This window comes from Oryzias melastigma, linkage group LG22 (genome assembly GCF_002922805.2).
Source record: "Oryzias melastigma strain HK-1 linkage group LG22, ASM292280v2, whole genome shotgun sequence".
NCBI lineage: Eukaryota > Metazoa > Chordata > Actinopteri > Beloniformes > Adrianichthyidae > Oryzias > Oryzias melastigma.
Window position 1 is genome coordinate 14,113,993 of NC_050533.1, and position 27,368 is coordinate 14,141,360.

Here is a 27,368-nt window from a genome sequence, read left to right on the forward strand (position 1 = left end):
TCTTTATCAATTATTTTTAAAAACATCTATTTAACTAGACATATTTCCTTTTACTTTTTATGAGTTATATAATCAGAGCAAAGAGGATAAAAATAGCTTCCAGTGGAAGAGAAAAATGATTTGAAGATTTACAAGACGCAGACATACACAGATAAAAAAACAACATGTTGCCTGAGGCAGGTAATCCAGAGTATCCAACTCAAAATCAAACTTAGCAGTTATGCATTTGACCTTTCACTCATTGCATTTCTGCTACTCTGTTTTTAATATAACCTGCTCACATACCTCATGTAAAAAATAAAATCCTCCAACCAGCTGTTTTTCTCCCATCCTTTATTCAGAAGAACCTGGTAAATACCATCCCTGATGACCCTGCCTTTAGCAGACCGCTACAGTTCTGCTTTCTATGAGCTACGGCTGCTTGGCTAAATCCCACATGTCAAATGCTACAGTCCTCCTTTTAAATCAGCTACTACAGTTAAGGTTCATTTTAGTTTTCAGTCAGTCAACCTGTAAAGTTCTGCAAAATTGCGTATCTTATTTTTACACCTTTTGATTTAAAAACCTAAAATTCTACAGTTTTGGAATGAACGGGTTGTGAAACAAGTTAAAATGACAATTGCTTCAAAACTTTTGACAGTGTTTTACTATTGTTCTGTATAAATCATTAAGGTCATGAGATCACCATATCACACATGCAATCACACCTTTAAAATTTCTAAAACATAAAAGGAGACAAACAATTTTTTTGTGCAAAACAAAACTAGCATCCTCAAAAATAATTTATTGTACAGCTACAATAAAAAAAATTGTGGTTTTAACCCCTTGACGCCTCCATTTATGTCTAGCTATGACAAAATACATTTTACTTGTGTTTTTTGCTTTCAAGTAGAAGCAAAACTTGGAGCCAAAGTGGTTTGATGCATATTTGGATCAATAAGCATCAAGAGGTTAATGCCCTGTGACAAACCAAAAATGGTTCTCTGTGGAAAAAAATATATTTTACTTGTTATACCATTTTAGATTTTTAAATAAATGTCAAATATGTTGCACATTTAGTCGTTCTTTAAAAGCAAAACCAAATAATAATAATACAAAAAATATGTGTTAAATCTTTTTCACACCAGGTAAAATAGTCACCATTTGCATATCTGTAAAAAACCAGGATGTTTGTGAAAATGGTGATCATGGTAACATTGTGTTTCTTTTTGCTTCATTCAGATTTCAACACTAATTGCCCTAAACTAAAGACTAATGATGCATAAGATTGATTTTTTTCTCTTACAAGTATTCAAATATTTGTTTTAATGCAAGAATTTGTGCATGCACAAACTCAGAATTGATAGAATACTAAATTTTCTCAAGGTAAGCTTCTTGTTCCCATAAATTATATTCATAAAAAAATCAAGTGAAAGTCAGTCATTTGAGAAGAAACCAAGAACATCCATATGAAACTATGACTTTTCACTTACATCTGGATTTTTTCCGATACACAGTAACTGGAACATTTCTGTTTGAACGTTGACAGTTGTCAGAACAAACTTTTTAAAAAAATGTATTCATATGTATCAGCTGCAAGTTAAACTAATACAAAACACGCTAAGAAAAATATTTTTTAAAAAAAGTTAATTTAGCTGTCGCTTATTTTATATCAGACAAGGGATCAGTAAAAGAAGGCTGAATTAAATTAAGAGGGTGAAACAAAAGTGGTAGATTTACTTAGAATTATTATTCCAATCAGCTTGAACAGAAAATCAATTGTGGTTGTGCTATAAAAGACAAGGCCAGTATGTGAATATGATGTGTGCAACATTGACGGGTTTTTTTTCTGTGTCAATCAACTTAAGAGTCTCTAAATAATCTGTAGAGTCTGCTGTTGAAAAAGGATCCTGGAAGTTCAAGAAACTTCATTTGTCACCTCTTGACCCAGGTCACCAGGTGACAAATTGAAAGAATAGGTCTGAACTTTTGACCTCTGCAGCGAGTGTCCAATTTCTTCGTTGTACTGTGAGTCACTCTGCTAACCTGAATTGGATTAGTGCAAACTCTCTAAAATTGTTTTGGGGAATCACCTTCGTCCTAAAATGATTAATTATACAATGTAAGAACATTCTGCCACTTTAAATGGTAAATCCACAAAGTAATTTTAGTTGGGGTTTGATGGTTAAAGACATGTCTAATGAATAAACATAAAAATGGATAAGCTATTGTTTTGGATGTACACATTTTAACATAAATCAACATTTTGATTTTGTAAGAAACTTTTGTAAATAACCAACAAGACAAAATATATTCATATCTTTTAAAAAAGGACTATCATTGTCACAGTATATTCCACCTTAAACAATGAACACATTCAGAGACTGCGAATGATTCAGTACTTGGCCAAGAGGAGTGTTCCTTTAAAAAAAAGTAATAGATTACAGTGTGACTCATGTGTCTCCTTCAGCTGTACATGTGAACTCAGAAATTTCGACCATAGGGCAGATGAGGGTTAGCAGCTTTACTGTGTGATTAATAATGAAGCATCGGCCCATCTGACTGCTGACAGTTTATGAAGCCAGTCATCTCCAGGCCAACCCATGCAACAAACACACACAACACAACTGACACAGGTAATGGTTGTAAGGTCAATAAAAAGACTATTATAATTTTTTTTTTCCCCAAAAAAATGACAGTCGGGTTGTATAAATTACCACTATCCAAACACAGGATTCCTACAAGGATAGTCATGTTGAAGCACAGCTATGAATATAAAGGGAAGACTAGTCTGAACATATACATTTAGGTTTAGATATAGGTTTTTCAGTGGCATAATGTTTATTAAATATGAGGGAGACCACGCTTTTATTTTGAAAAACCCAATCTTCTGCTGCTGATGTGCCTTTGAGCAAGACACTTCAAAAACTGTAGAAATTGTGCATGCAAAAAATATCATATTGCATTGTACAAGGTGACACCAGCAGCACCCACCGGGACGACACGGAGCTGTCAAAGCGTTTTTCAGCCGGGGTGCTGTCCGAGGTGCTGAAACAAACTGTTGTGTCGTGTGCGCGCGCGCAGTCACTTTACCTTATGATATCGTCGTTGTGCCCCAAGTAAAATTTCTGCTTGTGCTCCCGAGTGTTGTATACGACTCCCACTCCGGCCACGAAATAGACAATTTCCTTGGCGGCGGTGTAGTACAGGTTGTTGCGGCACTGATGTCCCCGGTATCCGTACACCCACTCCAGTCTCAGGTGGCAGTTGGGAGCAGTTCTGTCAGCCATGTCCGCACTTCCGTGTGTCTCTCCGTTGCTGTCGCGTAGTCTCTCTCTGATACACTAGTGTCATCCACAAAAATAAAGCGTTATGTCAAGGACGCGTATCCCATTAGTTCCGTTGGGTTTCGACCATCCCAGCGAGAGCACTGAAATAAGGCATTTCTGTCAGGGCTGTTAGATGAACACACTCGCCGCCTGACAGGGTGACAACTCTGCCTCTTTCCGACGAAAGCGTCTCTATGAAGCCGCTTCCATTGTGGTTGTCTTTTTTTGTACTTCTTCCGCCCTCGGTCCTCCTCGGCACAGGTCAACGCTCCTGTCAAATCCCACAAAGATGGAGCTGTACTGTTATTACACAAGCGCCGCCTACAAACGTGACGTCACACCGCTTCGACCAATCACATCGTTAGATCTGTTCAGCAAGGCCAAAAAGCAGAAACTAGTCAAAAAATAACTAGGATGAATGATTCTGAAATACATGTTTGTATTTTGGTAAATATATATATATATATACATATATATTGTGAAGGGTAGTACTCCAAACCAATTTCCAAAAAATGATTTAATTATTATATTTCCTCTCGTTTTACAGTTTTTTTAAATATATTTTAGCTCCTCTTTTAGAAGTACCTCAGAAAAGAAAAAAAAAGTTTAACTTTGTCAGTCTGTTATCACGTTTTTTTATAATCTGAAATGCTTATATTGTATGGTGTCAGTGCAGGATGATAAAAACAACAACAGCAAAAAAACTCAGACATATACATTTTCAGTCTGTGAGAACTTTCTATATACTGTCAATAAGCATATTTAAATGCAAGCAGACAAAACTTTACAAAAAAAGCATGAATGATGTGGAGAATAACTTTGGATCAACACTAAGTTTTCAAAGTCCCCACTCGAACTATACTTTTACCTATTATAAAAATGTTCCAACTGGTCTTTTAATTGTGATTGTGCTTTTCTTTTTTTTTTTTTTAGCCAAACTAAAAAAAAAAAAAATAATAAAAATAAAAACCTGTGCTGTTCATTAAGACATCTTCTGCAGGACTTTATGGGAGATTCACCTCAGAGTTGGGGGCGGGACTGTTGGCATGGAAGTAAGCCTCAGTTCCTATCCCATCATTCCCTTGTTTAGCTAGTTTACAACACCAAACTTGTATTAGCAGTGCAACAAAAATCAACGCGCAATATTGGCGCTATCCAGCCATCCAGTTTTGATTCAGATGCCAGTTCAGACAAAGAAAACAATAATGTTCAGGGATCTATTAGTCTGCAGGTGGATGCATCAGATTGGAGCAGAGCAGGGAGGCTTTGGACTTTCCATTTAAGTTGCTGTGTCCCAACTGAGAGCTTTTTCAAAATTTGCTCCTGATCCATCACAATTTGAACAAATACTCAGAAACGCAATTTTAATCTTACATTCTCAAAGATATGTCCTCCATTATGAGAAAAACTCAACAAGAACATGTGTAAAAACACCAAAAAACTGGATTTTCATTCAAGAGGGGCTTTAATCGTTTTAGTCTTTGGAGTGACACTTGTCAGAAATATATTATTAATTTAATTTACACCTTTTAAGTTGAAATATTTAAAGGGATTTAGTTGTTGAATGTGGGCTGTTTAAATAAATAAATAAATAAAATAGCTAAAAGCAAATGCTTGGTTTAAAGCAGGTATAAGTCCAAAGCCCTGTCTCTGGGCTAAATGCAGCCCACATTCAAATTTCTACTGACCCGCAGGGTTCCAGTCATAAATTCAATAATATGTGCCCCCCAGCACTTTCTAAAAAGCGGGTATAGGATTTATTTATCGCGACTGGCTAGATTCCAAGGTGGTGTAAACCAGTGGTAACCCTGTTTGCAGGATCCTGCTGTGACAGCTCATTTCTAAATGTTGACTGTAAGCGAAATAAAGAGACTTTTTTTTCTGATCAGAAGTGTTACTTTCATATTACAATGATTTGCATTGACAAGTTTACAATGAGTATAAGGAACAATATACTATATGTGATGTGATTCTAGACATAAAATTGATTAAAGTTTTTTTTTTTCCACAAATACATTTTCTTGATTTTATATCTGTTTTTTAAATGCAAAATTCACAGTAATGTTGGTAAAAACTAACAAACAAACAAAGTATTTTACTGTGTTTATGTTCTGTGTGAGGAAATATAGTTCCCCAAAAGAAAGGTTAATTAAATAGTTCCTTTGCATTTATTGTTACAAAAGGATTCAAAGATGCAGGCTAATTGGTTGGCCCTTACATTATTTCATCTCACCAAATCTGTCCCTCTTTGAAAACAGTTCAAACACTCCTGGGTTAAAGCTCCAGAAATGAGAGCAGGCTCATAACCACTGCATGTTATTGCACGAGACAAGAACTGGTGGCAGCTCTCCACGCCCTCTAGCGGCGAATGTTGGCATTTAGTGTCTGTCAGTTTGTTGAAAATGCCATGTTTTTTTTCTTCAAATTTATGTTTTGGTGTTTGTGAATAAAAAAAACATATATATATCTAATTTTTAAAAATCCTTTATTTAAAAAAAAAAGCCAAAGGAAGTAGAAATCTCAAAGAACCGCCCACTTCCGCTGTTGCCGAGCAACAAAGGAAGCTTTGGCTTCGCCGTCATCTTATCTCCGTAAGCGGTTTTTCTCACTGATTTAAACGAGTTTTTCCACCTGTTGCAGGAATGGAGGTGACGATGGACCCTTTGTTTTTGGCATGGAGCTACTTTAGGAGACGAAAACTTCAGCAATGTTCGGAAATTTGCACAAAAATATTACACGACAATCCCTACGACCAGGTACAGTAGCATTAGCCTCGCTAGCCAAGCTTTGCTACCGATTAAGAAGAGCTTGTTTGTTAGCTCTGGAAGCTGCTGGATAATCTAGTTTGACGGCATTTTATTGTAGCACTATATTCACCCTTTTTTGTTAATAACACTAATTTCTATTTTTCATGATTTTGCATGTCACATCTTTCTTTCCCTGGTGTTTTTTCTTTTTCCTCATTTTCACATGATCAACTTTATTCTTTTCTGTTATCTTATTCCATTCTTTCTTAAGGAGACATCATTACAAATCTCAGAGGTAACTCTCTGCTGCCTATTCTTGCTCTTCTCATCATTTTTCTTTTTTGATTGTTTTTTCATGTTCACCTTAAGTTCTGATTATAACGTCTATAAACAAGTTTACCCATGTTTGTTGAAGCATACCTGTTCGATTGTTTGTCGTAGGCTGCCTGGAGCCTGAAAACACGTTCCCTGACAGAAATGGTGTACATTGATGAAGTTGAGGTTGATCAGGAAGGGATTGCTGAGATGATGCTCGACGAGAACTCCATTGCACAAGTTGCAAGTAGGGTTGGAGTTATTTTAACTATTTCAACATCTTAAAGTTAAGAAAACGTCTGCTTTTTTCATTTATAAAACAACGACAAAAACTATATTTCATTATAGGGCCTGGAACATCATTGAGACTCCCTGGAACAAGTCAGGGTGGAGGTCCAACTCCGGCTGTGAGGTAATGAGCTAAAAGGAAAATAAAGCTGTCAGATGAGCCCATAAAATTCTATTCCAGTTAATAATTCCTTTTGCCACCTGATATTCAGACCCATTACACAGTCTGGACGCCCTATTACTGGATTTGTGAGGCCCAGCACACAATCAGGACGTCCTGGAACGATGGAGCAGGCGATCAAAACCCCACGCACTGCAAGCACTGCCCGTCCTGTCACCAGTTCATCTGGTAGATTTGTACGTTTGGGAACAGTAAGTATTTATTAATTCCTTTACAAAGGATCACAAGATGAAGCCAAATTCACCTTTATCTCAAAATTGGCATTTTCTTTGGCATAATTGGGTCTTTATTTTAAAATAAATCCTTACAATTGAATGTTTTCACTGTTTCTACAGGCTTCAATGTTAACCAATCCAGAGGGACCTTTTATAAACCTGTCCAGACTAAATCTGGCCAAATATTCACAAAAGCCCAATTTATCAAGAGTGAGAAACAAAAATACTCCTTAAAACATTTAATATAAATTATTTGTTGTCTTCTCATGTCAACTAAACAATCTTTCTTGTCTCAGACACTGTTTGAATACATATTTCATCATGAAAACGATGTAAAAAATGTAAGTAAAATGTAAGTTCACCTTTTCAGGAATTTTAGCCTGCCTTTACATGTGGTGTTTATTACAGATTTATTTTGCAGGCTTTGGATTTGGCTGCTCAAGCGACAGAGCATGCTCAGTTTAAAGACTGGTGGTGGAAAGTTCAGCTGGGGAAATGTTATTACAGGTAAGTGACTGTGGAATGGGAGAAGTTTTTAGTGAACCTGCGTTTTATGTAGTCTGTTTGGAATAACCTGAGCTATTTTTTCAGACTCGGTTTATACAGAGAAGCAGAAAAACAGTTTCGATCTGCTCTAAACCAACAGGAGATAGTGGACACATATCTTTACCTTGCAAAGGTAAAAATTGCAATATGAAGAGTTTAAGAATAAATTATTCTTATTTAACTTTTAAATGTGTTTTCTCATAGGTTTACCAGCGCATGGATCAACCAGTAACGGCACTAAACCTCTTCAAGCAAGGCCTGGACCACTTCCCCGGAGAAGTCACCCTTTTAACCGGAATAGCTCGTATCCATGAGGTACTATTGTAAAATCTTTTCAGTTCAGAAAAGAGTGGCAGAAATGAGAGCTCCCAATTTTTATTGCAGGAGTTGAACAACATCTCCTCAGCGACAGAATACTACAAGGACGTCCTGAAACAGGATAACACCCACGTAGAGGCTATAGCTTGTATCGGCAGCAATCACTTCTACACCGATCAGCCAGAGATCGCCCTGCGGTTCTACAGGTCAGTAAATCTACTCTACAGTAAATCTAACCCGGATCCAGCTCGTAATACTCCTCCTCTTGCTAGACGGCTGCTCCAGATGGGAGTGTATAATTGCCAGCTGTACAACAACCTGGGCCTGTGCTGTTTCTACGCCCAGCAGTACGATATGGCTCTGTCATCATTCGAGAGAGCTCTGGCACTGGTTTCTAGTGACGAAGAGCTAGCAGAGGTCTGGTACAACATAGGTCATGTGGCTGTGGTGAGTCAACAATTAAAAAGGATATTCACATTTTTTATGCATTTAAGGTAAATAAGCAGATAAAATGATTATCTCACAAGTTTATTTTACAAAAGTATACATTTTGTGTTTTTTTTAGGGTATAGGGGACTTGACACTGGCATATCAGTGTTTCAAACTAGCACTGGCATTTAATAACGACCACGCAGAGGCCTACAACAACCTGGCTGTGCTGGAACTGCGCAAAGGTCATATTGAACAGGTGAGGCAGTTATATTCACATATTACATTTTCAAGTTTTCTACAATAGAAAAAATCTACAATGAACAAAAACAGAATCAGTATTACATATAAATCTTGAAATATGTTAAATATCAGGGATTTTGTATTGTTTTGACTTTTAGTTAAGCTTTAAAATAAAATAAACAATAAAATAAAAATAAAAAAACACAAAAACATTGTATCAGGACCTGATAAAGGCCCTTAAAAAAGGTCAGGATTATTTTATAACAGGTAGTTTTATTCTTTGAAAAACTGACACGTTCTGATGTCTGTTCCAGGCTAAAGCTTTCCTGCAAACCGCTGCATCACTTGCCCCTCACATGTATGAACCACACTTCAATTTTTCCATTCTCTCTGAAAAGGTATGACTTTTTTTTAACCTTCTTGAGGGAAAGTACATGTAAATGTATTTTAAAAATGCTGTGTTCGTTTCTGTCTAGATCGGAGACCTTCAGAGCAGCTACACGGCAGCGCAGAAGTCTGAAGATGCGTTCCCCGAGCACGTCGACACACAGAAGCTTCTCAAGCAGCTCCGGCAGCACTTTGCTGTGCTGTGAGCGTTTGACTCTTTTCAGGAAATTTAAACTCAAAGCTTCAAAAGATGAAAAAGCTGTGCTGGTGCATAGACTAGTATACAAGAAGTTTTTATTTGTTTATTAATATATTAAATTATACAAAGAGTTTATTAGTTTGCTGTTGTCACATGTAAAAGTTAAATCCAGTTGGATGGACGGGTTAAATATTTTATGTAAAAATAATGTAGCACCTGCATATTCTGCAATCTAGTGTCTAGAGTTGTATAGCTGGAATACACATGTACATAGTGTTAACATAAATGCTATAATAAAACAATCAAAATAGATTTGCTTTCTGTCTAATTTTGTTTTTTATATATTTGTGAGTTTATTGTATAGACAAACATTTCTCAGAGATGGTCTTAACAAACAACACACTTTTCTCCTCTAAAGAAAATGTTTATAGAGACTGGAAATTTGGTGCCATTTCACAAATCCACTTGAGGTTATAAGTGCAGGGTGCATCGTTCCACGCCTTAAGGGGGTTGTTTCTGGGATAAATGGCCCCGCAGTCTTCATTGTATTCGTTGTTTGGTTCCCCATCATTCCAATATCTGGTTTTAAAATGGAAAAATGACAGCAAAACAAGGTTATTTTCAGCAATTGAACGATTCCTTTCTTGTTTTGGAAGTACTTTACCCCTCGCTTAGTCTTGTCCCATCCACCCATCTCCATGTCCCTTCCTCATCCACATCTCTCAGGGCAATCCAGAACCCACTTTGGTGTATCGGTCTCGAGGGGTCTTGATAGTTGTTTATCAAATTCATTATGGCCAGCTGATGGAGAAGAGAACAAGCATGCGTACACGCTGAAACTTTTAGCAGAATTAAGTATGGTATTTTTCTAAAAATCATAATATTGCATATGTATAACTTAAAAAAATGCAGTATTTTCTAGGGTTGGGAATCTTGAGGCCTCACAATTTAATTTAAGTTGATTTATTCTATAATAATATTCCTGCCTTTTATGCTAAAAAGTTACGGTTTTAAAGTAAAACTGGCACTCTGCTAGCTTTTTGGAATCTTTTTTTACATTTACTGATTTTTTTAGGTTGTTTTAGAGTTTAGCTAATATTTCAGCTACATGCTAGCTGTTTTTGGCTAATTTAGGCTTTTTTTTTTTTTTAGGTGATTTAGAAGTTGTTTGCTAGCTGTTTGGCTAACCCAGGATTTTAAACATTTCTTAGGCTAATTTGGCATCTAGCTAATATTTTAGCTGGCTATCAGCTTCAGCGTTTACAGCTGTCAGCTTCAGTGATTTTAGCTATCAATTTCAGCATCTTCAGCTTTCAGCACTAGCGTCTTCAGCGGCCAAATTCAGCTTACAGCATTCACACTAACATTATCACAGGTAATGCTATATATCTAGTTCTTAAATATGTTAAAAAGTTATGGTTTTAAAGCTTTTAAAATGCAGTTTTAGAGTTCAGTAAATGTTTATCCTGTTCGGCCCGTGACCTAAGGTGTGTTTCATATTTTGACTCCTTGCGCGATTAAGTTTGACACCCCTGGTTTACACAATTAAGGTAATTCCAGTGGATTCTGACTCCTCCAGGTGGAACCATACAAAGGGATTTACTAAATGTTCTGTGTTCCCTACCGATTTTATTTGGTCTGACAGAACTTACACACCACATGATTTTTTATTCAAAGCCAGGAAGTCGGGACGCTTGTTAGACGCGATCTGAAAGGTCAGCCATTTTTGTTTGCTCCTCAAAACATGTCAGAGTAAGAAACACCCCAAGTTTAGTTCTACTTGATATTTTTACTTTAAATTATTTTAATTTTTCTGTTATTGATTATTTAAAGCTCGTAGAAGAATTCAGAATCATTTATAGATCATATTCAATGCATCTAATAATCAAATATTTACTCCCACCTCTAATTTTCCTCCCAAATGTGTTCTAATTGTTCAGTCTTACGTGTTTCTCTATGCTATCAATGACTGCTAAGTCTCCTCCGTGCCTCTTGCAGAACGCTCTGGCATCCAGCCAGGTTGTGGATGAATATGAATCAGAGAACGGGAAGAAATAGCAGAGAGAATTCATGAAGGTCCATCCTGGTAAACAGTGTCTGCAGCCTTCCTCTAAAGACAAAGAGCAGAAGACAGTTTTGTAATATGCAGCATAGTCTAATCACATGCAATACTGTTCAAACATTCTGCACTCACTTAGCATCGGTAGATGGGATTTTAGTGTTGCGATTTCCAGCTGGAGCTTCTCGGTCTGCTTTTCGTAGTCTTTGGTTCTTCGGAGCTGGTGGTCGAGCTCCCATTTAGTGATTCTCTGATGTTTGATTTCTTTTTCCAGCTGTTCCTTAGCAGCTTCTCTGCTTTGAAGCGCAGCGTTGTAGGAACCTTGGACCTTGGTGAACTCATTGCCGATGTCCCTCCCAATTTTACCTTCAGACAGTTTGTAGTCTGTTGCAGTGAGTGGGACAAAGAAAGCAAAGATAACACATTTTTCAAAAAAGATCTCATTTTCATAATAAAGTTGAAAAAGCAGTGATATAGGGTAATTTCCATTTTGAAACATTGCAGTTTTTTTTTTAATTTTAAAATAAAAATCTTCAACTTTTGATTTGATTTTGAAATGTTTCTGTGGCTGTAAACTAGACTTCAGTTGTAGGGGTGACTTCTGAGAAAAGTTACAACATCCGGACACAAAAAACAGACTTACAATATACTCCCAGTCCAATATCGACGACTAGCAGTATAACAGCGAGCACTGCCAGGCTCACCACAAGCAGCTTGTAATGACTCACGGTCGAGTTGGATCTCACCGTGGTCAAGGACACTACACAGGAAGGAGGTGAATCAATAACAGTGACTTTGAACAGCACACAAAAAGATACAAGTAATGTGAAGATGTCCTATTTTCCTTGAACATATCACATTTATATCATAATTAGTTAGGAAACCTGCAAAACCTGCAAAGATATTTTTGAACATTGAGTGTATTTTTATTTTGTTCAGTTTTTTAACATAAAATGAAAATAAATACAGAGCTATAGATCAACACAATTTGCATGAAAAGGACTAGATAGAAGAAAAACTTTGCATGTTCCCCTCTCCTTTTTACAACACCTTATATAGTGCATATATCTGTTTACCGTTTTTCATTCTTAAAACTTTCCATTTACCTCCTTTATAACACATAATGCAAAAGAGACATTTGCTTATTTGTTCTTATTGATCATTTCCAACCATGTAAAGTTCAAGCAGTGACATCTTGTGTTTTTTTTTAAATACATGTAAACTTTTGCTTTGTTTTAAATCCTCATCCAAACCATTCCAAAACCACAAATTTTCTGTTTTTTTGAACAAATGCTCTGATTTTTGAAGTTCAGCTGTTTTCTTAGGTTGTAACCCCCATCCCTGTCCTTGAATTTTTTTTTGTATGGAAGTAAGTTTTTTTCATAGTGAGTGAGGTTTAAAGTTTAACTATAGTTCCCATAATTTCAATAACTACTCAAAAGAACTCAATTTCAGTGATTCTGTCCACTACATTCATTCATCTTCCAGACAGCTTCTTCCCTTTCGGGGTCGCGGGGTGCCGGAGCCTATCCCGGCTACTGATGGGCGAAGGCGGGGTTCACCCTGGACAGGTCGCCAGTCTGTTGCAGGGCCTCAATCACACACCCATTCACTCTCACATTCACACCTAGGGGCAATTTAGAGCCACCAATTAACCTATGAAGCATGTTTTTGGACGGTGGGAGGAAGCCGGAGTCCCCGGTGAAAACCCACGCATGCACGGGGAGAACATGCAAACTCCACACAGAAAGGTCCCAGCCGGGATTCAAACCGGGGCCTTCTCGCTGTGAGGCGAGAGCGCTAACCACTGCGCCACAGGTGCAGAGGGAAGCCCTCTGTCCACTACATGATTATCAAAAGTAACTTTTACTCCTACATCTGCAGGAATGTGGCAATTTCCAAAAATCCTGTTTTTTTTGTTGTTAATTTTTGTTAAAATTAAGTATAACTATGTTAAACCATTGTTTTAGTTTACCTAGTTCTGTATTTACTATTTTTACAAGTTGCCTTAGATTCTCCCTACTTGTGTTGTCACCATATAAAAAGTATTTAAGCGTAATTGGCATGAGATGTATGTCATTTAGATTAACAGCATGGGGCCCAATATTGACCCTTGTAGTACCCCACAAATTCCCAGTTGTACAAACTGCTTCCTGTTTCTATAAAACCTTCTTCTTCACCTTGGCTTATCCTCTATTTGGAGTCACCACAGCGCAACGGTGATTTGGCAGATTTTTTACGCCGGATGCCCTTCCTGATGCAACCCTGTACTTGAAGGGAACAGAGACCCAGTAGCATCAAGGGTCTTGCCTGAGGACCCAATCTGGGTGGGGATCAGTGGACACCCCTGGGGTTGAACCCAGGGCTCCTGGCTCAATATTGACCCCATGTGTATGGCGTTTTTTATGTCAAAACTTCATGCAGAAATAAGACATCTTAGCACATATCAATGTGGTATTGCTGCACCTCTCATTATTACTAACTAAAAGGTAATTTGTTGTGTTTTCTAATGTCACTGTTCAATACTGTCCAGATTCCTTTAGTATTTCTTTAATTTTATTATCTAATTCCTGTTGTATAATATTCTTTTTTACATACTGGGTAATTTGTTTTTATATTTTTTGTATTGCTGCTCTGCTTTAACAATTCTTTTTTTTATTATTTACAATTAACATTTGCATTTCTCAAAGTTGTTTTCCTACCTTGTGGCTTCTCTTGGCTGGGGTACAGAGGAGGTTCGTCTTCGATGATTTCATCCTGAGAAACTAGTTTGTTATATGTGCTGAAAGCATTTTCTCTAGGCTCCATCTTTGGTTGGCAAAAAATGGAAATGTGCAAAGAGACTGCCCTGAGGGACGAGTTTACGGGGACATTGCTCCCTTGCTTGTTTACTCGTGTGTAGAACGCAAACAGAAAACTGAACCAATTTGTTAAAAATTTACAGGTGGCTTCGAGAGCAGTTTTTTTCAAAATGAGACATTTAATTGATCGATCAATTGATTTTTGATCCCACTAGATCCATCTGCTTGAAGCAGAATCTAGTTGAGTTAACCCACACTAAAAAAAAAAAAAACATTTAAAATTGAAATTAAACGTCAACCAATGTTGGAAAATAGAACCATTTAGATTGAGAAATGGAAGGTTATTTTACACCACACGTGACGATATAAAAAAAAATAATCAAGCCATGGTTACAGTCCAATGTGTGAAAACACTTTGAATTTAGCAAAGACATGTGACCATATAATGTTCTGATAATGCCCCATTTACATCATCCATCCATCCATCCATCTTCTTGGCCGCTTCTTCCCTTTCGGGGTCGCGGGGTGCCGGAGCCTATCCCGGCTACTGATGGGCGAACGCGGGGTACACCCTGGACAGGTCGCCAGTCTGTCGCAGGGCCTCAATCATACACTTATACACTCTCACATTCACACCTAGGGGCAATTTAGATAAAACAATCAAAATAGATTTGCTTTCTGTCTAATTTTATTTTTTATATATTTGTGAGTTTATTGTATAGACAAACATTTCTCAGAGATGGTCTTAACAAACAACACACTTTTCTCCTCTAAAGAAAATGTTTATAGAGACTGGAAATTTGGTGCCATTTCACAAATCCACTTGAGGTGATAAGTGCAGGATGCATCGTTCCACGCCTTAAAGGGGTTGTTTCTGGGATAAATGGCCCCGCAGTCTTCATTGTTTGTGTTGTTTGGTTCCCCATCATTCCAATATCTGGTTTTAACATTGAAAAATGACAGCAAAACAAGGTTATTTTCAGCAATTGAACGATTCCTTTCTTGTTTTGGAAGTACTTTACCCCTCGCTTAGTCTTGTCCCATCCACCCATCTCCATGTCCCTTCCTCATCCACATCTCTCAGGGCAATCCAGAACCCACTTTGGTGTATCGGTCTCGAGGGGTCTTGATAGTTGTTTATCAAATTCATTATGGCCAGCTGATGGAGAAGAGAACAAACATGCATACACGCTGAAACTTTGAGCAGAATTAAGTATAGTATTTTTCTAAAAATCATAATATTGCAGATGTATAACTTAAAAAAATGCAATATTTTCTAGGGTTGGGAATCTTGAGGCCTCACAATTTAATTTAAGTTGATTTATTCTATAATAATATTCCTGCCTTTTATGCTAAAAAGTTACGGTTTTAAAGTAAAACTGGCACTCTGCTAGCTTTTTGGAATCTTTTTTTACATTTAATGATTTTTTTTAGCTTGTTTTAGAGTTTAGCTAATATTTCAGCTACATGCTAGCTGTTTTTGGCTAATTTAGGCCTTTTAAAAGTTTTTAGGCTTTGTTATTAGTTATGCTAATGTTTACATGCTAGCTGTTTTTACTAATTTAGGCTTTTTTTTATTTTTTTAGGTGATTTAGAAGTTGTTTGCTAGCTGTTTGGCTAACCCAGGATTTTAAACATTTCTTAGGCTAATTTGGCATCTAGCTAATATTTTAGCTGGCTATCAGCTTCAGCGTTTACAGCTGTCAGCTTCAGTGATTTTAGCTATCAATTTCAGCATCTTCAGCTTTCAGCACTAGCGTCTTCAGCGGCCAAATTCAGCTTACAGCATTCACACTAACATTATCACAGGTAATGCTATATATCTAGTTCTTAAATATGTTAAAAAGTTACGGTTTTAAAGCTTTTAAAATTGAGTTTTAGAGTTCAGTAAATATTTATCCTGTTTGGCCCGCGACCTAAGGTGTGTTTCATATTTTGACCCCCTGCGCGATTGAGTTTGATACCCCTGGTTTACACAATTAAGATGGATTATCCAGTGGATTCTGACTCCTCCAGGTGGAACCATACAAAGTGATTTAGTACATTTTCTGTGTTCCCTACAGATTTTATTTGGTCTGACAGAACTTACACACCACATGAAGTTTTATTCAAAGCCAGGAAGTCGGGACGCTTGTTAGACGCGATCTGAAAGGTCAGCCATTTTTGTTTGCTCCTTAAAACATGTCAGAGAAACACCCCAAGTTTAGTTCTACTTGATATTTTTAGTTCAGTTATTGATTATTTAAAGCTCGTAGAAGAATTCAGAATCATTTATAGATCATATTCAATGCATCTAATAATCAAATATTTACTCCCACCTCTAATTTTCCTCCCAAATGTGTTCTAATTGTTCAGTCTTACGTGTTTCTCTATGCTATCAATGACTGCTAAGTCTCCTCCGTGCCTCTTGCAGAACGCTCTGGCATCCAGCCAGGTTGTGGATGAATATGAATCAGAGAACGGGAAGAAATAGCAGAGAGAATTCATGAAGGTCCATCCTGGTAAACAGTGTCTGCAGCCTTCCTCTAAAGACAAAGAGCAGAAGACAGTTTTGTAATATGCAGCATAGTCTAATCACATGCAATACTGTTCAAACATTCTGCACTCACTTAGCATCGGTAGATGGGATTTTAGTGTTGCGATTTCCAGCTGGAGCTTCTCGGTCTGCTTTTCGTAGTCTTTGGTTCTTCGGAGCTGGTGGTCGAGCTCCCATTTAGTGATTCTCTGATGTTTGATTTCTTTTTCCAGCTGTTCCTTAGCAGCTTCTCTGCTTTGAAGCGCAGCGTTGTAGGAACCTTGGACCTTGGTGAACTCATTGCCGATGTCCCTCCCAATTTTACCTTCAGACAGTTTGTAGTCTGTTGCAGTGAGTGGGACAAAGAAAGCAAAGATAACACATTTTTCAAAAAAGATCTCATTTTCATAAGTTGAAAAAGCAGTGATATAGGGTAATTTCCATTTTGAAACATTGCAGTTTTTTATTTTAAAATAAAAACCTTCAACTTTTGATTTGATTTTGAAATGTTTCTATGGCTGTAAACTAGACTTTAGTTGTAGGGGTGATTTCTGAGAAAAGTTACAACATCCTGATACAAAAAACAGACTTACAATATACTCCCAGTCCAATATCGACGACTAGCAGTATAACAGCGAGCACTGCCAGGCCCACCAGAAGCAGCTTGTAATGACTCACGGTCGAGTTGGATCTCACCGTGGTCAAGGACACTACACAGGAAGGAGGTGAATCAGTAATAACAGTGACTTTGAACAGCACACAAAAAGATACAAGTAATGTGAAGATGTCCTATTTTCCTTGAACACATCACATTTATATCATAATTAGTTAGGAAACATGCAAAACCTGCAAAGATATTTTTATGTGTATTTTTTTTTTGTTCAGTTTTTTAACATAAAATGAAAATAAATACAGAGCTATAGATCAACACAATTTGCATGAAAAGGACTAGATAGAAGAAAAACCTTGCATGTTCCCCCCTCCTTTTTACAACACCTTATATAGTGCATATATCTGTTTACAGTTTTTCATTCTTAAAACTTTCCATTTACCTCCTTTATAACACATAATGCAAAAGGGACATTTGCTTATTTGTTCTTATTGATCATTTCCAACCATGTAAAGTTCCATCAGTGACATCTTATGTTTTTTCAAATACATGTAAACTTTTGCTTTGTTTTAAATCCTCATCCAAACCATTCCAAAATCACAAATTAATGAACTCATTTTCTGTTTTTTGAACAAATGTTCTGCTTTCTGAAGTTCTGAAGTTTTCATAGTGAGTGCAGTTTAAAGTTTAACTATAGTTCCCATAATTTCAATAAACCCGACTTTACAAACGGAGCATTTGCATGTACCTCATAATCCACACTGTGAACTTTTAAAATAGTTTTTTTTTTTTTTTGTAAAATGTGCAAAGACTGTACATTTTTGTGATAAGTATGTTCACGAACTTCTAAACTGTCCTGTAAATATGGTAGTACTATCTATGAATATATTAGTAGAAGTGTGTGAGTTTGTTTGTTTTTTTATTTTGTGTTGCTTTCAAAAAACTTTTAACGCAAACGTGTAACTTTACAAATAAAAAATAAAAAAATAGAGGCAGAAAAATTGGTCAAAGGAGGAAAACAAAAACCAAACAAAAACAAAAAAGGAAACAGGCACAAGTAAACCATCAAAAATTCTATAACAAACCCCGGCTGCCAACAGAACATAAAAAACATTTTTAAAAAATCCAAAGTTGAGCAAAATAATTTATCAAATTAACAAGTTTGTAATTTCTGTATTCAACATCCAAGCAAGCCACCAACCAATGTTTGAAAAGAAGCAAAACATTATCAGAGTCGCCCCCTGAATATGGTTTTTCTGCAACCTCCAAACAGCCAGCTTTGAGTGAGTGAGTGAGTGAGTGAGTGAGTGGCTTCCAGTTTACTTTATGGTCCATAAGTTATGGACCATAACTACTCCAAATAACTCAATTTCAGTGATTCTTTCCACTACATGATTATCAAAAATAACTTTTAGTTCTACATCTACAGGAATGTGGCAATTTCCAAAAATCCTTATTTTTTTAAAATTAAGTTTAATTATGTTGAACCATTGTTTTAGTTTACCTAGTTCTGTATTTACTATTTTTACAAGTTGCCTGAGATTCTCCCTACTTGTGTTGTTGGCATGTAAAAAGTATTTAAGTGTATTTAGCATGAGATGTATGTCATTTAGATATTGGATTAACAGCATGGGGCCCAATATTGACCCTTGTAGTACCCCACAAATTCCCAGTTGTACAAACTGCTTCCTGTTTTTATAAAACCTTCTTCTTCACCTTGGCTTATCCTATTTTTGGAGTCACCACAGCGCAACGGTGATTTGGCAGATTTTTTACGTTGGATGCCCTTCCTGATGCAACCCTGTACTTGAGGGGCACAGGGACCCAGTTAGGCAGCAGCGTCAAGTGTCTTGCCTAAGGACCCAATCTGGGTGGGGATCAGTGGACACCCCGGGGATTGAACCCAGGGCTCCTGGCTCAATATTGACCCCATGTGTATGGCGTTTTTTTTAATGTCAAAACTCCATACAGAAATAAGACATCTTAGCACATATCGATGTGGTATTGCTGCACCTCTCGTTATAATTTGTTGTGTTTTCTAATGTCACTGTTCAATACTTTCCTGATTCCTTTAGTATTTCTTTAATTTTTATCATCTAATATTCTTTTTTACATGTCGTCATAATACTGGGTAATTTGTTTTTATATTTTTTGTATTGCTGCTCTGCCTTAACAATTCTTTTTTATTATTTACAATTAACATTTACATTTCTCAAAGTTGTTTTCCTACCTTGTGGCTTCTCTTGGCTGGGGTACAGAGGAGGTTCGTCTTCGATGATTTCATCATGAGAAACTAGTTTGTTATATGTGCTGAAAGCATTTTCTCTAGGCTCCATCTTTGGTTGGCAAAAATGGAAATGTGCAAAGAGACTGCCCTGAGGGACGAGTTTACGGGGACATTGCTCCCTTGCTTGTTTACTCGTGTGTAGAACGCAAACAGAAAACTGAACCCATTTGTTAAAAATTTACAGGTGGCTTTGAGAGCAGTTTTTATTTTCAAAATGAGACATTTAATTGATCGATCAATTGATTTTTGATCCCAACAGATCCATCTTCTTGAAGCAGAATCTAGTTGAATCAACCACACCAAAAAAAAAAAAAAATTATTAAAATTGAAATTAAAGATCAACCAATGTCAGTAGATAATACCATTTGGATTGAGATATGGAAGGTTATTTTACTAAAGCGTAAAAACAAACACAGCAGACAACACACTTGATGACAGAAAAAATAATCAAGCCATCATTACAGTCCAATGTGTGAAAACACTTTGAATTTAGCAAAGACATGACCATATAATGTTCTAATAATGTCCGGTTTGCATCATTTTGATGTGAAAACACAAGGCTGAACTTTATGAAACTAAAATGTGAATGGATTTGACACTAATTCTTGTTTATTTGTTTGTATAAACATTTAATTTACTCTTGATTACCTTGCAAGAAATACGAGGAATCTGGAAAACTTCACCAGCCTTTCGCACCAGTTACTCTGGTTGAATTTCTGTCTAAAGATGTCCTGGATGGATTTTAGGTCAGTGAATCGAATCAAATCATTAAACATGAACCAATATCGATATGAATCATACTGTCAACCACAATTCATAATATTAATCAAATAGTTGTTAAAATGAATCATTACACTCCTACAATTTAGTAATCATTCAGCAGTCATGGAATTTGTGTTTTATTAAAAACACTTTATATTTGGTTTGATATTCAGTGATCCACTTCAACATTTCTGACACTGAACTACCCCTTTTTCAACTTTTACGTAGGAATGTTTTATCAAAAAACGACAAATCACAAAAACACCTCGTCAAGAAATGTATACATTTGACACATCAGTTTAATGAAATTTATACTTTTATGAATCTCTCATTATACACATTGTTGTTAAATGTCATAAATGTTTGATAGTATTAGACCACATCAGTTTTGCTTGCTTCCTTCTCACAGATCCAGTTCAGCCGGTGCTGATTGCAGTTCGCATTGTACCAAGTCGTCAGGGTGTCACCCAGAAAAGCAACACAGTTCCCAGTCTGAGACCCAAAATGGGAAGGTTGTCCAGTTCTCCAGTACCTTTAAGAAAAAGCAAGCACACAATTAGTATCTCTGCTTGCATTTTTTAGAGTTAAAAAGTCTGTAATGCTGCTATAGATTGTGAGAAGCTTACGCTGTGGATGTCTCTGTGACATTGTTGACCCACATCCACACTCCCTGAGTCACTGCATCGGTGAGGCCGATCCAGAACCCGTTCAGCCACCACACATGACTGCTGCTCCTCCGTGGCAAATGAGTTCTAATGAGTTGCTGTGGGAAAGAAGACGAAACCAAAGATTTCTGCTTTTAATGGCCTACATTTTTAGTTTTTACAATAAATATTTTGAAGCACAAGTGTGTCCTGTTTTTAAATAAAGTTATATCTATCTTAGCTTCAACTAACCATTTAGTTATGCTACAGCCACAAAAACAACTGCCACCGTGCGATGGGGAGGCATTGACAGAATGTTGAAGATTTCTTCCAGATTATCTGGAAAATCCTGGGTGTGGTCATGAACGTTGATGGCAGCTGTCTAGTGGCCATCAGGCAGAATGACCCGCTTTTATACACCCCCAGTGTACTGTTCAGGCGCAAGACGACAAACGTAATTACAGATGCTTTAATAACGCTTCAACAATTGCATTTTTTTTTCTCCCTTTCTTCTTTTCTTCCTACAACTGTCCTCTAGCACCTCCTAGTGGCCTGGAGTGCACATAAACAAAAGACACAACACCCATCTTGCTGGGCTCTTGATATGGACATCTACACGTCATCCAGTCAGAGCAGCTGCCCGCCGGCGAATTCATACTGTTGTCATCCAGCTTTCGCATGATTTTGAAATGGGAACATTCCTGCCTGGTGCTAGATTACCACCGCGGGACCCCAAAATGTGTCCCCCACTGACCGATGTCAACTCTAGAGAAAAATTGGCGTTAAAGTGTAACTTTTTCCTAAAATCTTCGCAGCCACAGCATGACCACCAGCCACATTTGCTTAAAATCTTGCATTTAGGTTGCTGCTTGATGACTTTTTAAGATATGTGACCATGTGTATTAGCATACACAAAATGTGTTCAAACATGTATCACAGATTATGTACTTGCAGTATTTTTTTTTTTTAGATATTTCCATTTATTTTACAAGCACATAAACATTTGATTCAATGTTTGTGTTAGACAATAAATCTTGAATAATTTTTAAAGGCATCCAATTGATTGAATCAAAACCATTTCCCCCCTTTTTACCCACCTGCTCCTCCAAATTATTGATCACCAACAGGTCACCTCCTTTACTCATGCAGTAGTTTCTGCTATCGGTCCAATTCTTTTTTGAAGAAACCTCCTCATCAGAAAAATAATAGCAAGATCTTTTTTGAAAAATCCATCCAGGCATACACCAACCACAGTTTTTCTCTGTAAAATGAAACAGTTTGATAAAGTTAATCCTGTTGGAAGTTCTGGATCAAATCATTTGCTCCCAAAGTTGCAGGTCATCATACCTAAATTTGTCTTGTTTGACTCGAGAATTGTTATTTCCTGTTTTAGAGTCTCTAACTTTCCTTGAAGCTTGTCGACGAAAGTCCTCTTCAGGTTCACTTCCTGCTTGATTTGTAGATGGTTGGCACGTTCTTTGATCAGCGCCGCCTGAGCCTCCTCTTTGGCTTTGATGATATGAGTTTGGTTGAGGTAGAAGTTCAGCTCAGCAAGAAGAGGAGATGCAGCCAAGTCAGACATGTCGAAATCTTTGGCTTTGGCGCCTGAGTGAAATGGAATCACAAAGGGATGCAATTAATCGCATCTTTGCTGGAAATACTTGCCGCTTTAATCTTAAAGTTAATTTTGTAGTTATTATCTTAGTAAAGACCCATGTGGTCCAGTTTCTAGCTGACCTAGCAAGAGACGCGCAGTTTAGAATTTTACATTTTATTTATGTTTTTGTGACATTAATCAATTAATTTATTTATAAAATGTACCTCTAAAAGTATTTACAATATTCAATTAGTATAATTTTCTTCATGTACAATTTAAACTTCTTTTACTTTTGACAGCAGCTCATACAAGTTCCCTTCAAAATAAAATACAACCCGCTGCAGCAGATATACTTGAATTATAAATGCAAGAAATCTTAATCAAACATGGAATTTTACATTATTATGACTTTGATGTGCTCTTTTTACAATTGAATATATTAAGATAGTATAATCCAAATTTGAAATAAATCTACAGTGCTTTGAAGTATTTTAACAATAAACCTCCCGTACCATTGTTATTTTTTTCAGTTGTATGACATGTTAAAATTCTAATCATAAATGACAAAACTTAATTAACTAAAATAAACTAACTAAAAATTCTAAATCCCTGGGATTTTTCTCCAAAGGCAAAGAACTACATTGGAATAAATAAGGAGCCACATGTGGCTCCAGACTCTCAGGTTGCAGACACCTGATCTAGTACAATATATGTCCGGATACTTACAGCAAATCCCCAACACAGCAGCAGTTATCAGCATGACAGCACAGGTTAGATCAGCATGACAGCACAGGTTAGGCCCAAACCCAGTGTAAGACGTTGGTATTGTGAAAATCCATTTCTCTGTGAAAACAGACCTAAAACAACATTGCCTTAAGTGATAAATTTAACTTCCACATGTTGAAGGAATCCTGGTGAATCTCACAAAGCTACAAACAGCCATTGGCTTGCATGAGGTCAATCGACACAAGTTCAAACTTATAAAGCAAAGGAAACGTGGAAAAAGAAGCATTGAGAGGATGTTGCGGTAAAGTGTACCTTCTTCAGCCGTTTGTTCATCACTGCTGGGTCCTTTGTAGATCTTTCTTCCGAGTGACATCTCTTTGTCAGCTTTTGACTGAATCCTCTGTTACACTTTTGCGAGCAGAGGATATTGACTGATTTCTTCTCACTGCTAAAGCGACTGATAAGGCTGTGTGTGTGTATACGTGTGTGCTTGTGTGGAAAAAAATACATTTTATTTAGAAAAAATGCCTTTGAAAATAGACAAGGACTCCTAAAGAGATTAAAAACAAAATAAAAAAAACGAATTGTTTCATTTTACAGATCAGAGAGGTTAAGAGAATAAGTGTGACAAAGAGAGGGAAGGACAATGTATTTTTAAAAGGTTCAGGCAACACGAGTACAAAGTCCCACATGTGGACATAAGGTGGAGGTTTGGGCATTAGGTTGGAATACTTGACCTAAAAGCCCCTACTAGAGAATATTGTTTGAATTTAGTTTGAAAAAGCTTGCTTCTTTCTGTGTTCTACTTAAAAATTATCATAAATATACATACTGTATAAATAAAGCATGACAAAAAGGGCTTGTAAAAACTCTCCAATCTTTCTTTGATCTGTTGTGAAATCGTTCCTTTATTATGATTATGTTGTTTCTAGCCTTAAAAAAAAAAAACTGTTCTCTGGGACATAGTTCCTGCAGAGCAGCAGCAGTTCTCTTCGCCTGTTAACCGTTGTAAAAAAATACATGTCTGGTGTGTACTGGAGGTTAAGCGGATAGATTTTTAAAATGAGCTTTCCAAACTTTGTTTGGAAGAGAATAGACCTATATTTTGATTTCAAACACTTTAGCTTGTTTTCTTTATTTACAAATGTCTAAGAAAATGAATAAAACTTTATAATTCATCATATTTGATTTAATGTCTGAAAAGAAGCTGCAGAAGTGAATCCAAGGTATATAAATTGCAGAAAAAGTTAAAAAAAATGATGAAAATGAAATGATTAAAGCAAAGTATCCTAAAATCATACTAAAAATAAGACTTCCAGCAATAAGTTATAAAACAGCCTCAAAAATATAGGAAGTGTGATGTACTAATTCAACTTTTCAGAATAAGAACATTAAAAAAACAACATTGAATAATAATAATAATAATAAAACAACTTTTATTTATTTATTTTGCTCATCTTTTCAGATTCAGTTAGTAATAGTCATCCAAGGTTTCATGTCTATCCCATCCATTTTCTCTGAATTTGATTATAAAAACACAGATTTTAAAAAAGCTTGTGAGAACTCTCATTTAAAGAGGATCAGTCTGGGTGGATGGTACTTTTTCACAAATCCATTTACGTTGTGAACCACAGTTGGAGTCCTTCCAAGCCTGGAAGATGTTTTCCTTGGCCATTACTGCAGCACAGTCTTCATCATTACTGAAGTAATTTGGTTTTCCTTCTATCCAGTATCTGTTAATAAATTGAGATGTTTAAATCACATGCTACAAGAAGATGTTTGACCACACAGTGTAACTTCCTCAATAATGTAGGTAAGTGTGTGACATAAATGTCTTACCCTTCAACCAGGGTTGTTCCATCCACCCACTTCCAAGTCTTCTCCACCTGAGAGTCTGTCAGTCCAAACCAGAAAGCTTCTTCTGGTCTTGATGGGTTTTGATGAGTCATCAAGTACTTCACAGTTGTGTTCTATGGAATTGGACATAAACTCAATTATTCTGGAAAGGCTTTTCACTCTGCACGTACAGTAATATCTACCAACCTCTTTGTCTTTGCTGTTCAGCACTAGAAGATCTCCACCATACATTTGACAGAACTCTCTGGCTTTTTGCCATGTTTTTACTCCAAAACGATTAGAAAAGTCATAAAAGTAACAATTTGAGTTCAGGAAGATCCAGCCTTCAGGGCAATATTTGCAGCCATCATCTGTTATCAAAAACAACAAAACTGTCAAAATGACACAAAAACATATATATATATAAATATTTTAAGGAGTAATGCACTTTTCTTACTAATTATCGGTAAGTGGGACCTCAATTTTGAGATGTCTTCTTGAAATTGATCAATCTGATCTTGGTAGTCTTTGCTTCTTCTTGTCTGGTGCTCGAACTCCCATTTGGTTTCTGTCTGCGAGTTCCCCTCCATGATGAACTTCTTCTGGGCGTCCTTCATTGACTCCACAGACGTTTTGTAAGCCCCCTGAAGTTTGTCCAACTCTTCACCAATTTGATTAACATCAGTAGTTATGAGGTGAGTGTCTGTAAGTTTGTTGTCTGGAAGATTAAAAAGAAGACAGTTTTTTTGTAGACAAGAATTTTAATTTATTATTGATTTTATTTATTGTTATAATTTGAACTTTCACTCACAGCGGTGAGCCAGAGCGATGTCAACTATCAGCAGAACAGCAGCCAGAATCGTCAGGCTCACAGCAGCGAGGGTCCTGCATCTCCCCTGACTCATGCTGAAGGTAAACACTGAAGGAACATTAAACACCTACATTCACTTCAACATATAAGGTTTTTTATTCAATTATATCCTCACTGAGGATACAAAACTGTAATTATTTTTCTGTTGTACAATCTTCACATGAAAACCTACTTTAGATTCAGACTTCAATGTATAATTTTCAACTCTCCTGCTCCTTTATGTTAGTAGATTTAAATGAATCATTATTAGAAAAATCTGAAGTAAATGTAATAAACCCTCACCTTTTAGCTGTATTCCATTGTTGTCATCTGGATGTTGTTCATCTCGCAAGTCTTCTTGACAAACAAGTATCTCAGACCCGTCTTCAAAGTTGGTCTCATGGAGCTCTTTACCCCCCATTTCTGCCAAGTAGTTGTGTGTGAGTAAACTTTAATCAAGGCTTCCCCTCACAAGCTAACTCAGCTTTTAGTGTGCGTGGATTAGCTTGTGGTGGTTGAGTTTTCATGTGAATAAAGAAGTGAAATCCCTCCTTTCTGACTAATTTCACGTATGAAACGACATCTTCCTCAAATTGCTTTCCTACAGGATGTAAAATTGCTTATCCATCATACACTGTCTGACTTGCATCAAGACTTGAGGCACATTTGTGACTGCTGTAGTGTCTTGCACGTTTTTGCTGAGTTGTCATATGATTGCAGACGTTTTTTTATGACACTGTTTGCAAATCAGACAAAAATATCAACGATCAAATCCTGTTATAAATAGTTTACCCCATTGAAATATGTACTCATTTGTATATTAAAATCCAAGTAAGATTAGTACAATTTTTACCCTTTCTATCCTCAAAAAATGAAACTTCCATAGAAAAGAAATCCAGGGCACACTGTGTAATCCCTTTCCACGATGCATGTTTGATTTACATAAATTGGGGCTTCAGCTCATAAAACCCATGACAACTGGAATAGGAATTCTCTGGAGAAATCACGCTTCTCAGTTTTTGTATAAAAAAAATAAAATAAAATAAAAAAGAAAGACAGATATTATGATAAGATTAAAACTAAGTATTTTCAAAATGATATGTCCATCTTCAGTACTTCAATAGTAGGAGCAAGGCCTAGCACCTGCTGGACGATGACATCTGCACCTCCATCCACATCCTCAGCAGAAGGAATCGTGAATTCCTCTGAGACATTCTGGGAGACTGTTGCAGTGATTTTGGATTGAAGAAAGCAGAATTTACCAACACCAGTGCTGGACATCGCAGCCCAAATCATGACCGACTGTAGAGATTTCACACTGGACCTCAAGCAGTTTGGTTTCTGTTCCTCACTGGTTTTCCCCTTGGACTTTGATTCTTAAATGAAAGCCATATTTTACTTTTATCAGAAAACAGGTCCATGGACCAAAATTTACCATTTACCATAACTGCTGGATTCCTCCACTTTTGACCAGAATAACTCAATGGTTATTTGGCATTTTATTT

The 27,368-nt window shown here is 36.7% G+C and overlaps 6 protein-coding genes across 11 annotated transcripts in view; 1 reads left to right on the forward strand and 5 right to left on the reverse strand.

The window, feature by feature from the left end:
- eml5 (EMAP like 5) overlaps positions 1–3,609 on the reverse strand; it is a 34,394-nt gene extending 30,785 nt beyond the window's left edge. For all 6 annotated transcript variants that reach the window (XM_024276875.2, XM_036210118.1, XM_024276866.2 and 3 more), the window contains exon 1: positions 3,073–3,609. In XM_024276875.2, the coding sequence (XP_024132643.1) occupies positions 3,073–3,269 (197 nt within the window). In that variant the 5' untranslated portion in view covers positions 3,270–3,609. The remainder of the gene's footprint in view (positions 1–3,072) is intronic.
- Positions 3,610–5,832: 2,223 nt separating this feature from the next.
- Positions 5,833–9,488, forward strand: ttc8 (tetratricopeptide repeat domain 8). The gene is made up of 14 exons (XM_024276494.1): positions 5,833–6,064; positions 6,497–6,617; positions 6,719–6,782; positions 6,871–7,030; positions 7,175–7,264; positions 7,351–7,395; positions 7,476–7,561; positions 7,646–7,733; positions 7,805–7,915; positions 7,985–8,124; positions 8,191–8,365; positions 8,484–8,606; positions 8,905–8,988; positions 9,067–9,488. The coding sequence occupies exons 1-14, from the start codon at positions 5,951–5,953 to the stop codon at positions 9,181–9,183; spliced, it is 1,518 nt and encodes a 505-aa protein (XP_024132262.1). The 5' UTR covers positions 5,833–5,950; the 3' UTR covers positions 9,184–9,488.
- A 19-nt stretch (positions 9,489–9,507) lies between these two features.
- On the reverse strand, positions 9,508–14,110 carry LOC112149055 (C-type lectin domain family 4 member M). The gene is made up of 6 exons (XM_024276505.2): positions 13,938–14,110; positions 11,879–11,995; positions 11,371–11,619; positions 11,123–11,286; positions 9,841–9,977; positions 9,508–9,755 (listed from the first exon to the last, which is right to left on the reverse strand). Exons 1-6 carry the CDS (start codon positions 14,041–14,043, stop codon positions 9,602–9,604), a joined length of 927 nt encoding a protein of 308 aa, XP_024132273.1. The 5' UTR covers positions 14,044–14,110; the 3' UTR covers positions 9,508–9,601.
- A 596-nt stretch (positions 14,111–14,706) lies between these two features.
- Positions 14,707–19,548, reverse strand: LOC112144645 (C-type lectin domain family 4 member M). Its single transcript, XM_024269293.2, has 6 exons — positions 19,392–19,548; positions 17,145–17,261; positions 16,646–16,894; positions 16,398–16,561; positions 15,059–15,195; positions 14,707–14,973 (listed from the first exon to the last, which is right to left on the reverse strand). Exons 1-6 carry the CDS (start codon positions 19,495–19,497, stop codon positions 14,820–14,822), a joined length of 927 nt encoding a protein of 308 aa, XP_024125061.1. The 5' UTR covers positions 19,498–19,548; the 3' UTR covers positions 14,707–14,819.
- Positions 19,549–20,474: 926 nt separating this feature from the next.
- On the reverse strand, positions 20,475–23,628 carry LOC112144679 (perlucin-like protein). Its single transcript, XM_024269350.2, has 6 exons — positions 23,490–23,628; positions 23,178–23,308; positions 22,202–22,459; positions 21,952–22,115; positions 20,837–20,973; positions 20,475–20,742 (listed from the first exon to the last, which is right to left on the reverse strand). Exons 2-6 carry the CDS (start codon positions 23,209–23,211, stop codon positions 20,583–20,585), a joined length of 753 nt encoding a protein of 250 aa, XP_024125118.1. The 5' UTR covers positions 23,212–23,308; positions 23,490–23,628; the 3' UTR covers positions 20,475–20,582.
- A 137-nt stretch (positions 23,629–23,765) lies between these two features.
- LOC112144635 (CD209 antigen-like protein B) lies at positions 23,766–26,396 on the reverse strand. The gene is made up of 6 exons (XM_024269281.2): positions 26,167–26,396; positions 25,825–25,932; positions 25,471–25,731; positions 25,221–25,384; positions 25,017–25,147; positions 23,766–24,910 (listed from the first exon to the last, which is right to left on the reverse strand). The coding sequence occupies exons 1-6, from the start codon at positions 26,282–26,284 to the stop codon at positions 24,748–24,750; spliced, it is 945 nt and encodes a 314-aa protein (XP_024125049.1). The 5' UTR covers positions 26,285–26,396; the 3' UTR covers positions 23,766–24,747.
- Positions 26,397–27,368: the final 972 nt, after the last annotated feature.